This window comes from Corvus moneduloides, chromosome 6 (genome assembly GCF_009650955.1).
Source record: "Corvus moneduloides isolate bCorMon1 chromosome 6, bCorMon1.pri, whole genome shotgun sequence".
In the NCBI taxonomy this organism is placed as follows: Eukaryota; Metazoa; Chordata; class Aves; order Passeriformes; family Corvidae; genus Corvus; species Corvus moneduloides.
The window spans coordinates 46143937-46158518 of NC_045481.1; the positions used below are offsets into that span (position 1 = coordinate 46143937).

The window sequence follows — 14582 nt, forward strand, 5'->3', positions numbered from 1 at the left end:
CCCAGCACCTCTTCGTTCCTTAGAAGAAATTGCCTTGAAGCCTGTGGATTTCAACAAATACAAATACTATAAACCAAGAAGCAGGGCCACAATTTTTTGGCTTTGTTTTTAAACTGATGGGTTTTTACAGCCGTTGGGTTCCTAAAAAATCCATATTACAGAGACAAAAGCACCAATGTGTGCAGCTGAAGAATGACAGCTTAATACACAAAGATGCTGATGACATTCACAGTGCCTGATTAAGTCAAGGGGTTGTCAGAGCTGCTGGGGCTCTGTCTACTGGGGACATGGAATCCATCATGTCCGTGGAACCCATGATTACCATTAGAGCCTTTGTTGCTGAATGTTACAGTTCTCACAAACTGGCCACTAATGCATCATGCTCTAGGGCTAAATACTGCTCCTCAGACACCAAGCAGGCTAAGCAGAATAGGGAAATCACAGAGCATCTCTTGTAACAGAACTGATTTAGAAACAGGTAGTAAATTGAAATTACTGTGACTTTGAACTGCTTAAGAAATTTACTAACATGACAAAACAAACAGAGCCAACAGCTTAGCTTGTCAGTGCTTGATTTTCTACCAGCTTGAGTGAAAGTCTGCTAATTGGTCTCCCCTCCTGACATTTTATGTTCACTCACCTTACCAGAAGACAGCAAGATGCAGAGAGTCCAGCAGACTTTAAATTTGCTGCATGTAGTATGATGGATTTATTGTTCTCTTACTATGGTTATTACCAGCAGCTCTTTGAGAGGTCTCCATCTTACACTCTGATCAGATGGCATCAAATTTCCCATTTTATTTCTTGTAGAAAACATTTCAGAAAATATTTTCAACTCTGACTCCATCCACCTATGTTGCTTTGTTTTCAATGACTCGGAATTCAGGTGCTTTATGAGAAATTTCTGTGGTTTTTTACTCTGAATTTTATCAGATACCAACAATCATGTCTGTGTGGCAAATCAAAAAAGGATTCTTTATTGGGAAAAAAAGGCAAGTTTAATACAGATATGATATAAATTACAAAAAATGTTCTAAAAATCACCTCTCCAGGATACTCAGATTAATTGAAAGTGGAGCCTCAGTGAAGCAAATAAAGTCTTTCTCAGATCATCTCTTGTTTTAAAGCAGGTCATAGAAATAGTCCAGGCCTTGTCCCAGCTCCCAGATGGATATTCCAGTGCCCAGTTCTTTTGCAAGCTCCAAGCGCAACTGGATGGACTAAGAGAAAGACACATAAAGCCATCACATTTCAGTCAGAGATACCAGACACTCCAAACTGCCATCTCTTCATGACATTATCAGACCTTTTAAAAACATCTACCCTTGAACCAGCTACTGAAAAACTCCTTCTGTACTTGAAATACTCTCTGGTTAGCAAGCAGTAATTCAGTCAAAGACCGTTAATCGTACCCGTTAATTCAATGACCTAATAAAAGATTACCAGCTAAATTGACAAAATGCCACAGAAATAAATCAGATTTATGAACTATGCAAAGAACTATTCTAATTTAGGCTATCATTTCACAATGTACAGAAATTCTAACTCTTCCCAGAAATGTCTCACAGGTAAAATAAAACTTTATCACTGAAGACAACCATAATAATTTGTCAAATACCATGAAGATCTCTTGCCTACCCTTGCCTTTTCCCAGGACACAGTCACAATTTATATTACAAAAATTCTATTTTAAAGAGATTCTTGGAGATAATAATTAAAAGTATTTCTATTTGAGCTCCAGCCATTGATTTAGAAGAGTTAGTTTAGCCATTGGTTTACAAGGGAAGCAATGCCACAGTCCGTGTTCTGCACCTTTCTTTTTCAGTTCAAACAACAAAAATAATTATTTTTTAATCTTTTTCTCTCAGGTTTTCTTACTTTGAACTGCAGCACTGCAATGTTTAAACTACTCACACTAGGGATGTGTTTAAAAAATCATTTCCATGGGAAACAGAAAAAAGTATCACAGCATCATTAACAGATCCACTGGGCCAGCCATTCATGACTGCTTTTAACGGATCATGAACAAACTAATTTTGAGCAACCTATCAGTGATTATAACGTTAAAAAGGGAAAGAAATGCATTTTTCATGAGGTAATAACATTCAGTGTTTCCCAACCATCTTGGCCAGCATACAAATCTCAAAATACTTCATTACAAGCTTTTTGAAAATGGAAAGAATACCCATTTCCATGCATTCACCAATCAGCACAGTTGAGTGGTGGTCTGTTAGAGAAGAAATAATGAAAGAAATGTACAGGAATGAGTGTTCTTAACCTAGTTAGTACTAACAATGGCAGGGTGAAATCCTTCCATGAGGCCAAAGAAAACACAGCATAACAGCACAAGCTATCTTTTCTCTGATAGATTCCTAAGGAAACTTTCTAACACTCTCAGACACAGCACTAGCAAGGACATAGTTAGATGTGGTAGTTAATATCCCAGATGTGATAGTACTTCCATCAATATTAGATTAATGAGGAGAAATATCCTTTTACTCATGGTGCTTAAGATAACAATCTTGTCCAGGAAAACAGAGCCCTAGAACATTTCATACTAGTTTAACCATTAAAAAAAGTCTCAATTCTCTGTAAATATGACGTAGTTTCACTACAGAAGCAATTGTTTTCCAGTAATAAAAGCCCGCAGAGGTCTAACATGCTGACTTCAGTTTAATATGAGAAAATCTAAAGATAGCTTCCTAGGAACTCGGGCTGTAATTAACCACTTTGTCCTGTATTTTGCTCTACTGCAGACTATTGTGTAGAAGTTTTCAAAACACTAAAATAGGTTCCACAGAAGCAGAACTGAAGAAAACAGGGTGGCGCAGGCTGACAGGGAGAATCAGGACCCTGTTACAAATGAAGGCAAAAGTTCTCCAAGCTTTCAGCCACCATGATGAGAAGGAAAATGTCTTTGGTAACTTGTTTGAGAATCTGCTAACAACATGTCTGATAGTACATAACCTTGAACACTTGAACACTTGAACAGATCTTAAGTACATAACCTTGAACACTTGAACAGATCTTCTCACAGCACTGGTTTGTCCTGGTGTGTCTTACCTCCAGACACGCTTTATCTTCAGAGTTCCCAAAACCCCATTATGCATCAGAGAAAAAACCAACCTTCTTGCACAGGCAGCTGAAGCTTTGAATCATAACAATTTACATAACATTTACATGAGGGTAAACTTCTTTCACAAAAGCCTAAATTCAGTTCAACGTTTTCTGAAATGCCTCAATAATGAAACAGGTCAAGTAAACATCTCTGTCCTCTTACAGCCCTCTGACCTGACAAAGTGGCACCTACCTTCAGTGTTGGGTAGAAGACTGCATGTTTTCCTCCCTTATTTCTGCAAAACAAAAAAACTAAATAGTCACAATAGCTTTGATAGATAATAGGATTTTAAACTAAGGTTAGAATTCAAACCCAGTTTTATTCTTTTCCACTAAAAGGAAACAACCTCAGTGCTGAAGAAAACTGCCAACTTTATTCTGAACTATTGGTAATAAAATTAAGGTATGCTAGTATGTTCAGAACATGAGCATTAATACATACATATCAAAGACAGAGACTACTTCCCATTTAGTAGCTCATATCTGAGATTTCTTACCCAGCGTTCATTTCACTGAAATCAGACACTTTTGCTATCAACTACCATTCATTCCATATTTGCACTCTGGCTACTCTGTCTCTTGGGGGCAGAGTACAGCCAAAATCTTCTCTACTTCTCTTCCTTTTCTACTGCAGATAAGAACTTCTACTCCCTCCCCTGTCCTAATGTAGATGCAAAAAAACCCCACAGCACATAAATCCAAAAAACTTTTAAGAGAAGGTGCATAACATATCTAAAAGTCAAGTATGCAACTGTGTTACTGTCCTGCAGGTACTGGTTATGGGAACATTTGTCAGAAAGCCCCAAACTTCTTTGTGTGTAATACCTCATCCAAGAACTGGTTACAACAAAATACAATACAAGCAGTCAGACAAGATTTTTATTTAGCCCATACTGGCTAATTATGCCATACTGGTGGCCTTTAAGGAGGACAAGTCTTAAAGCAGGTGAAAGAGGATTTTGACACTTTCTCCTATGATATCTTCACAGACAAGCTCAGAAAGTGTGGGCTGGACAAGCAGATGGTGAGGTGGATTGAGAACTGGGTGAGGGGCAGACACCAGGGGGACATAATCAGTAGTACAGGGTCTAGTTGGAGACCCGTCACTAGCTGGGCACGGACACAGGTTGCCCAGACAGGTTGTGGAGTCTCCTTCACTGGATATATTCCAGAGCCACCTGGGCACAATCCTGAGTAACATATTCTACAGCTTGAGTAGGGAGGTGGAACAAGATGATCTCCAGTGGTCCCTTCCAACTTTAACCTTTCTGAGATTTCTGTGATACTGTGAAAAGGCTGACAGTGAAAACAGAAGATCCAAGAAGAGATCTCACAACAGAGATGGTTTGATGCCATAGCACAGTAAACACTGAGATATTTTGTTGCAACTGGATGACAAAACTGTCAGATAGTAACAGACAGTTGTGCCTGCTAAATGCACATCTGAAAAAGATGAAGACATTTGGTTTTCTGATGCAAACTGTGAAAGATTTTCTCCAATTCCCTGAATTACTATCTTTCAGGCTAAATTAAATGCTAGCAGTATAAAATATACAGACAGGCCAAGCTGTACTGGGCACAAATACCAAGGTTGCATTTTAAACCCCTAGTAACGAGAAGGACGAGTTATGAGTGGTCTCACAGCACCACTTTAGCACTTAGGCCAGGAGAAAATGTAAAGTGCATGGACAGACCAAAAAGGAATTGCTTCTAAAATCTCACAACTTACATAAATGAATACTTGCCTGTGCACTGGGACAAGCACTCAGATTTCTGCAACTATTTGTAACAGACAGTCTGCCTGCTACATGAAATCATTAGCAGTCCTTTGCTTAAAGATTCATGATTTCATTTCTCAGCCACTGTAGACATTCAAGATTTCCAGGTGAGAGGCTTTCACCAGGGAAGCATACATATTTCAGGCCTGGCTGCCATCCCTGTCCAACATAATCGAACCTTTGCAAAACAAAGTGGTAACTGAAAAAGAGATCCTTAAATAACCCTCCCCTGGAACCAGCTGAACCCCACAGCTGACTGCCAAGCACAGCACAAGTGAAGTTTAGAGTTATTTTCAGACACACTGTGCTTCGTGCATCAAAAATTCCTCCAGGAAGCCCACACACAAGAACCTCCAAAGGCTGGCTTCAAAGAAAAAAAGAGGGAGTACTACTGGCAAGCTATCCCTTTCCCACACGTTCATTTTGCCATATAAGAAATGTGATTCAGACATGAATCCCAGAAGCATGCCATTCAAACAGAGCCCTCAGAGTTACTCTTTTGAGAGCAAGTTTTCATCGAGTGCTAATTGTGTCTCCAACTGGATTTTACATTAAAGATCAGTAAAACAGAGCTTCTGGTTTATTCCTCTTTAGTTAACACAAAAAACTGTAATTGTTTGGTACAAAGTAATTTTGCAACAGGATACCAAATAATTAAATAAGAGGAATACAGACCCCAGTCATTTCATAAAAACACAGAAAAGAAATTAAAACACTGTTGAACAACAGTTTTTTTTTTTCTGGTAGGAAAAAAAGTCAGAAGAAAATTACAGCTGAGAAAAACCTTAAAAATAAACTAAAAATACAAAGGTAGACGATTTGTAGGTTTAGTTTTGGATTTTGCTTTTTGTTTTTTTTTTTAATATTTAAAAATCTTTTAGACAGGAATGTTACGGAAATAATGAAGTAGTTTTGATTGTTTCTATTAAAAGCTTCTAAATTGTGTTCTACTCTCCCTTTCAGTTGTGTGTCTTCACATTCACAATGCATTGAGTAATATACAAGACATAGCTTTGCAGAAGTAGTAGGATTTGTTTGTATCATTTTAGTGTATTTTGGTATATTTGCATAAAAATAGCAAATTACCAGAGGATTAATGAGATGTTGCTGGGTTTATTTATTTAAATCTATTTTAAATAGATTCTTCCTAGATCAGGAATCCTCTCATCATTTCATGATGAAAAAAGGAGGACAAAGAACATTATTACCCTTAATGCTCTCAGTCCATTCAAAAACTTTATCTGGAAGTCACTTGGTTTTATTTCTATTACATTTCTCTACCCATTCCATCTAGTGGAAGTTTATTGCCTAAACAATCTTAGCAGGAGGACTTGTGAAACCAGGCTCTTGTGCCACAGATTTTTCTCAGAACTATTTTTGGCTGAATTATTGGTAATCACCTGACAGCTCACAGTACTCCTTTTAGAGCCTCTGATTAACTGACATGCAACAGATAACTTTGATGGATAATTTCTAAAGATATGGCTCATCAGACTTCTCTTCTAAAAAGATTGTTCTAGTTTATGAATCCTTCTCTGATTTTCTCCTCTCATCCAAAGCACTCTTTTATGCTGCACTTCAGCATTGACACAGATTACAACCAGCAGAATTTCCATTTGCTGAATTCAGTTGCATACCACAGTCACTGGCTCATGCCCAAAAATATTTGCAGAATGGTAAATTAATAAATGTAACTCACTTTTTGTATTCAAAGTAGTGTTCAGCAATTTGTTCATCCCAGAGAATTTTTGGCTTGTGTTCCTTCAAGGTTTCAATGTACCTACAAATTAAGAACATAGATATAGAATTAACTTTTCTAAGAAGCAGTTACAAAATTACATTGCAGAAATTTCTGAAAAAGAAGTTTTACCATGTTTAGATGTTGAATGCTGTATCAAAAATATCTTCTTGTTGATAACTAATTTCCTATACCACTTTACAATTTCATGTTCACATTTTTAGGCTATTTTTTTTCTAAAGCATTGCATATAAGTATCTAAAGGGAAAGTGTCAGGAGGTGGTGCCAAGCAACCAATGGGCAGAAACTGATGGACAGGAAGTTCCCTCTGATTATGAGGAAAAATGTTACTGTGTTGGTGACCAAGCACTAGAACAGACTGCCCTGAGAGGGTGTGGAGTCTCATTCCCTGGAGATATTCAAAAGGTGTCAGAGCACAGTCCTCAGTAACGTGGTCCAGGGAACCCCAATTGAGCAGGGAGCTTGAACCAGATGGCCTCCAGTGGCCCCTTATTCATTCTGTGATTGTGATTCTGTGAATTAATTAATGTTCATCAATTGAAAAATCTTCAAGGACACATGAAGGCACTATTTTATTATTTCTACAGTCTGAAACCCATATGCCAAAGCACAGGAACTGACATCACTAGGCTGTACATAGCGGTGTCCTCCACTACATGGCTTATGGCATCAGGAAAGTTCTTCTATAAAAGGGGCTTAGCTAATCTTCTAAAACTGAAATTGTCAAGAAAAAGTCACTGCTAATTCATTCTGCATATGAATTTTCTCCATCACCAGCTTCTTGGCATTATTTTCTCGCACGGACATTTTGAACATGGAATGACCTATTTCACCTGACACAGTGAGGACAGATTACTACTTGTACCCAAAACACTGCAAGGGGAACTGGAGTGGAAGAGCTGGTATGCTGTAAATTTATGTTCTTGGCTATCTCATAGTATCATCTTGGTGCAGAGACAGTGTCTGCATTTCTGATGGCAAAACAGAAACAAAGCTGCAGGCTGCCACATGTCAGAGGACCAGAAGATGGCAAACTACTGCCAGTGATAGAGGCCACATGGGTGTCACACAGAAAAGAGAAGTCTCACTCCCCTGTCTCTTCTGCATCTTTTAACCTGCATCTTTGGCCATCTCTTTTTAAAGAGTCTATCAAAGCCATCTCTCCCACAATTGGTCTCTTTCTTGCAATAATTTCTCTGCTCATGACAGGATTTGGATGGAGAAATTTCCTTCAAATCATCTTATTTTTTATTAAGAAATTTCAATCAGCCACTATCCTGACTGCATCAGTGCTGAAATTCCACCTCACTATTATACATCAAGAAACAGAGAAAAAGTTTGCATTTCTCAGTTCGGAAAAGATGTGTTCTCTCATTTGGTATTATTCTAAATGCAACTAAAACATCCAGCATTGCCAGGACCATCTTCTCTCTTTTGCTGTGGCTTGCTTATTCATATATTGGTGAATTGTTTCCTACTGCTAGCGAGTTTAGAAAAGATTTTCTTTTGTATTTATGTCAAATGAACCCATGCCAGGCATGGATTTATCTCCATAAGCAAACACACAGGAACATGTGAGCACATGGAAACATGAAGAGCTATTGCACTCTCCCTCACACACACATGCCCTGGAATAATGAACCTTTTCAAAGAGTGGAAGTAAGACCTTGGAACCTGCCCATCCCTTTTTAAGACATACAAAATTTTATGTTGCCCCACTGGAAACATATGCAAAGAGACCTAGTTTTGTATATTTAAAATTTAAGGACAGATTTTAACAAATTGTCGCATTCCAGAATGACAACTTCAGTAATGACAGGAGACTACACTTATATAGAATATGGTACTAAGATGTTCCAGACCAGAAAACAAGAATTATTGGCCAAGACATCCTGGCACACAGCTTTGTTCCTGAATGTATGACTTTAGATGGGAAATCCTAATTGTGCCTGCTAAAATTCCCAACACAATTAAAGATCGTTCAAAATACTTATGAAGAAGCTTTAAAATTAGAAATGCAGGTGGAACCAGTTATTATATCTTGTTCTATAAAAGGTATATTATTATTTTAAAACTGTTCAGGTATACACCACATCAATGAGTACCCATCCTGACCAGGCACCGAGAATTTATTTCCCTTTCTACTGTCTCTAGGCATTTATCCCCACAGTACATAAGAGCAAAAATGAACAAGTTTGTCTTGAAATCACATCTATGGTGATGAGATTAACTCCAAGCTTGAGTTGGGGAAAAAAGAAGTATTAGCCCCTGGATTGTCACTGCTATCCATTAATATTAGGGGGCCTACTTGAAACACATGAACTTGGTTTTTACATTTCTCTATTAAGGCCAACAGAAAGTCCAAGCACAATGTTCAAAACAATAAGCTCTCATTTACTTCAGTTGCAACTGCACACACAATGCTTCTGAAAGTCAAGCTTTATATTTCTCAACCAGACACAAAGCTGCTGTGAAGAGTTGGGAAGAGGTGCAGCAGCAAACCACAACTGTTTCCCATGGGCTTTCTATTGCTCTAACTTGGGAATAACCCATTCCCTTCTTGTAGTCATTTTCCCTTTCCTTGATTCCTTTCCTTTCAGTAAAGCATTTGGGATCTTTGCAGTCAAGAACTCTGAGATATGCCATATTATCCTGTTATCTCTGTAGTATCCTACCCTGTGCAACATAAGCAGAAAGGTTCCTGTCTAAAACTGCAGCACCTCTATCACAACACACTTGCTTGACTCAAACTAGTGCTTACCAGGCACTCCTAACATATCTCCTAGCTGAGGCAGTACTTGACTCAACAAATATTTGACATGTATTGGTTTAAATAAATAAATAGAATAGAAAAGCAAAATTTGCCACCACACTGAATAAGATTTTCATATGTCTGGGGCAGCAGAGCTCTAGATAAATTTTTGGGTTCTTAAAGAGGAAGGGGCAAGAAGCTCACCACAGCTAACTTTCCTTTTTTCCACCCCTTGCCTCACTCTACTCCTTTGAAATCATATTTATTGCTACTTTTTCCTCCTCTCTTTCTAATTTATCCCTCTTTCTACTGCCTCTGTCCCAGTTCACTTCTGCTTTTATACTGCTATCCGGACTAATTTATTTGCCTCCTCATCCATCAGCTCCTAACTTACTACCTTTCTTCTTTTACCAAGCTGCCTCAGCAGTTAAGAGAATGAAAAACACTGAAAACTCAGCTTCATTACCTTGGACTACATATTTCCTGGGATGTTTGTGACCATTTGCAGAGCAAGTCATGCTGTTTCCGTGGTCCTAGCCTGAAAAAGGGTCAGCACAGATGAAGTATCTGGATTATTGATGCCAGCCTCTACTGAAGCACCAATGCAACATATATAAATGATAGATCTGCATGGATCATCAGGAATAGTAAAAAAAGGCAGATATCACCTGCATGTCCACCTTGCAAATACATGTTCTGACACAGACAAGTGCCATTCTGGCTTGCTTAAATTGCCACGCCTTTGTCACAATGGGCACATCCTGGTATTCAGAAAATAACTGTTATTTGTGTGACAGATACTCCTGGTTACAAACACTCTGGGCTAAAACAACCACTCCCTTCTGCAAAGTAAATGAGAAGTCAAAACATACATATTAGGGAGTTGCTGTAAAGTCAGTCCTGCCAAAGATGTGTATCTATGAACAACCCTAATGTGGCTACACCTACACACTATTGCACTTTACTGCACATTCAACGAATAAATAAAGGATCCAGATGAAAGGTTCTCAGGATTTATGCCTGGTGTTCCTTTACTAAGATGCTTTTCTTCCAAAACATGAAAAATGGCATGGCCCTGGAATACGTTAAGTTAAAACCCACAATATTTAGTCCCCCTGAAGAAGGTATTTATCTTCATGCATAATGCTTTTTTCACTGAGAATATAAAGAAACCAGTCTCTAGTATATCTTTTGCAACAAAAATTTACATTCTAGGAAAAGAGATAGCTTCATATATAATTCTTAGGCTAGGATTTATTTATGAAGTTAAACTTTTTAATCTTCAGGTGTTTTGCTTTACTAGTCCTGAATCATTCTTCAACCAAAAAACTTTAGTGGAAAGAAAACCACTACTGAGCATACATTGCATTTTAATGCTCTTTTCTAACACTTTATATTTTCTTCCTAGTTCTCACATGAACAAAACTCTGATTAGAAGCAACAGGTCTCTATTCAGAACGAAGGATCATTTTCTCCTGCTACAGAAAATTGAGTTTATCTTCTGCTGTAACAACTTTGAGTGATTCACTCAAAGAATAAAAATACTACTCAGCTTGAAAATCTATACCACACGTTTTCTTTTCAGTTTTGTTCCATTACAATAGGCTTAGTCATTAAAATGTGAACCTACCAGGAATTGTATCTTGATACCTAACTATCAACAGTGCCTATGCACAGCAAAAATGTTTTAGTCTCAACTGGAGAGGGGCCATCTTCCCCCTTTATAGGGAGCTGTATCTCTTAATAAAAGTAAGAGAAGTCACATAAAAGGCTGTATTCTAAAGCTCAAGAGTTCAGATTTCTGATGCAAAACAATTTTACAGAAATAGTTCCAAAACAGTTTTCACAGGAGTACTCCTAAGAACATTCCCTATCTCAGTACATATCTTCCAAAAAAGTACCAGTCAGTTTCCCCACTGCTCTGTGTACATCAGGACACTCTGTGAAAGGGCAGATACCCATCTTCAAAACAAGATTTTTCAGAAAGGTTGGATATATAACCTGCAAGTTCAACTCCCTTTTATTTAGTGTTTAATTTTAGCTACCTCGACACTTTCCATTTTAGGTTTTTCATAAATGACTTCCTTTTAGGCGAGACAAAATGTCAAGAAACAATACAATCTGGAGACATTTTTATAAAAAGGTTTTAAAAGTGGGAAGTTTTTGGCCTTCTCTGCTTCTTAGAAGATCATTTCTAAAGAACAAATGCAAAAATTCTGAATATCCTACAAGCTGCTGAACGATTCAATCATGAAACTAACAGTTTTGATAAAACATACCTTCAAAGGTAATAGATAAAAAACACAAAAGGAAGAAAATTTGAAAAAGAAAAAAGATTTTATATAAATTTTGAGTTTTCATTCACTCAGTCCCTAAAATTGCAGCTTGCAAAAGGCAGAGATGCCCTGCAATTTAACAATCTTTAGATATTATCCTTTAAAATAGTTTTGAAAGCATGCATAAATTTATGAAAAACCTAGCAGAGTCAATAACAGCATAATGTTATATATATGTGTGTGTATGTATATATATACAGCATTACACAGTGCAATAAAAAAGGACAGCAATAGACTAAACAATTAAGCTTTCACCACACTGGTTCCATCAGGATCACTTAAGCACCTTTTTAGTCATCTCTCCATCCAATACTCAATAATACCACATCTACAATTTAGAAGCTTCCAACTCTAAAAGGTGGTAATGTTACATACCACTGTATCCCATGCTTGCACATTAAAGAATTCAGATTTTATTAAAACAAATCCCACAAGTTCTTTCAAAAGCAAATAGGCTATCCAGGAAAAAGACAGCTACTATGTATTTTCTAGCGAATCAAAAGAATGCACTAACATTGAAATAATTTTTACTCTGAAGATTTATGCATCTGAGAGGAGTGGAGAGCACACTATAGCCTGTCTACAGGGTATGTTATTCAAAAATAATTCTGTTAAAATCTTTAGATTATTTAATGCAAAAGAACTTAAAAACACAGAGTTTGAAGAGAGAAATCAATCTGTTAGCTGTTAAAATATCCAAGTAGCAGCCTAGAAATGAAAAATCTATAAGCAAGCATCATCTTTCTCTAGTAATCTCTCTGTTGCTGCCTGCACCTTGCTCTGTCAGTTTTAAAAGGCAGTAAGAATATTTTTAGTATTTTAATAGTAAGAGGTTTCCAACAGAGTCGTTTGTCTGGTTTATTGCTTTCAGTAAGTTTTATAAAATCATTCTCACCGCTTTCTTCACAACACTTCATCACTGACTTGACAGATTGCACTTTCCAGCACTTCCACGCCAACCTCACGCAAACTCACTGACCTTGTACCTTCTGCCATGATGCACCAGCCCAGTGAAAATAAGCAGAACCTCAGTGACATTTCTACCATTACTCTGGGCTCTTCAAAAGAGCACCTTGTTCAGCATTCCTAAAGTAATTTGGGAACAGTAATACTTTGCTGGACACATGTCTTGGGGTGACCTTATGATGTGTATCCCATATCGCTGCCTATGCCCAGAAATTAATTATTGGCCTTTCTATGCCTCTGAACTGAGCCTGAGAGGGGGAAGAAAAAACTGAGCAAAACTTTCTCAAAGCAGTTTGAAACTTGTTCAAGGTCACATAAAGATAGCAGGTTTTTTTTTTCAGCTGGGGCAGGGGGGAGCGAGGAAGCACCCGGCTGGCAGCTTTTCCAGTCAGCTTTTGGCCAGTTTTTTGCAGTTCCTTGTTCTCTGGAGAGAGGCTGAGAGCTGAACTTTTCCTTCTCTGGAATTTCGGATTTTCTCCCTTTTCTACTGGACTGCCTGATTGCTGTAACATCAGAGCACATCGGGAGGACTTTTCACCGGGCGCGGAGGGCCTGGCCCCGGCCCAAGCCCCAGCTCCGAGGAGACCAAAGGGAGGACTCGAACACTTTCTCAGGTTTTTTCCTCTACAGCGAAAGATTTTACCATTTAACATTATTTTCCTTTCCCGTGTGCTTGTTAAATAAATAGTTTTATCTTCTTCACTTTCCTTCGAGGAAAATTTATTTTTTTCCCGAACCTGGTGGGGGGGAGGGGTGGTTGTGCCTTCTCTCAGAGTATATATATATTTCTAAATTTGGCCAAACCGGAACAACACAACTGCAGAGAGGCAGAAAATTATTCCTAATTTACAGATCTCAGGAGACACAGTAGACAATGTCAAGCTTTTCAGAAGCATTCTTGTCTCAAGAAACAATGAGCATCAAAACCTTCTGGTGCTTTACTGTGGCTACAGAAGAAAATGTAAACATTACCTATTTCTTTGTATAGAGATTTACATGTTAATAGTGCCCCTTATTACAATTTAACTTCACAGAGGTTTTATAGAGAGACCCACCTGAGAGTTTACACAGTGGTACACTGGCAAATTATCCAAGGGAATGTCAAGTACAGCTGAAAGCAATACAGTGCATGCTGTATTTCGCAATATAACCAAAATGGTGGTTCTTTACTAAAAAAACCCTCCCGAAGTTACAGTTAGATATTGATCTATGAATAGAACTAATCACACACAAGGCAGAAAGGTGTGAACATTTATTTATATATTGAAGATACTCAAACTGACAGATACGAACATATGAGCATATGAAAATCTCCTCAAAGAAAACAAGACCTTAATTTCGAAGTCAAAAACTATGCAATGAAGACATAACTAGATTGAGGCAGAAGGCTTGCATATCTGTTTGTGTACCTTCAGTAACACATTGCTGTTCAGCAGAATGACTGTTTCTAAGGGAGAACTGAAAATATGTATTGTTGAGAAGCCAGTATGTGATTCTTTCCTCAGTCAGGGTTGAACCACTACACTGACATTACTGCAGCTTAATGCCCATCCTTCATGGAAGAAACACAGGTCCTAATAAATTCCTAGAAGGCAATGTATCGTCAAGAAACAGTAAAAGTGTTAGTGCTTCCTAGACCATACATAAAAGCTTACATTCTGCTCCAGCTCAGCCAATAATCTGGCTTAGTACAGAATCTGAGACAAGACAGAGTGTCTCTGCTCAAAAATACTTCTCAACATGATGAAAACTAATGTTTGTTTATCCCTACAGGCTTGTTTAAAGAACCAGCAGGTTCACGCTAAAAATAAAATCTCTTAAGATAAAACTGCTAGTTTAAGGGTCCATTTCCTGAAATGTTTAAGTAACACTCA

General features: G+C 37.9%; 1 protein-coding gene across 7 annotated transcripts in view; it reads right to left on the reverse strand.

Annotated features, from left to right (window-relative positions):
- Window positions 1–890: 890 nt before the first annotated feature.
- CHID1 (chitinase domain containing 1) overlaps window positions 891–14582 on the reverse strand; it is a 107353-nt gene continuing 93661 nt past the window's right edge. For 5 of the 7 annotated variants that reach the window (XM_032112584.1, XM_032112582.1, XM_032112585.1 and 2 more), the window contains 3 exons: window positions 6595–6675; window positions 3311–3353; window positions 891–1220 (listed from right to left, as the gene is read on the reverse strand). In XM_032112584.1, coding sequence (XP_031968475.1) covers window positions 1122–1220; window positions 3311–3353; window positions 6595–6675 — 223 coding nt within the window. In that variant the 3' untranslated portion in view covers window positions 891–1121. Of the gene's footprint in view, window positions 1221–3310; window positions 3370–6590; window positions 6676–14582 lie in introns of those variants that run through there. The other 2 variants (XM_032112587.1, XM_032112586.1) reach the window with 2 other exon arrangements.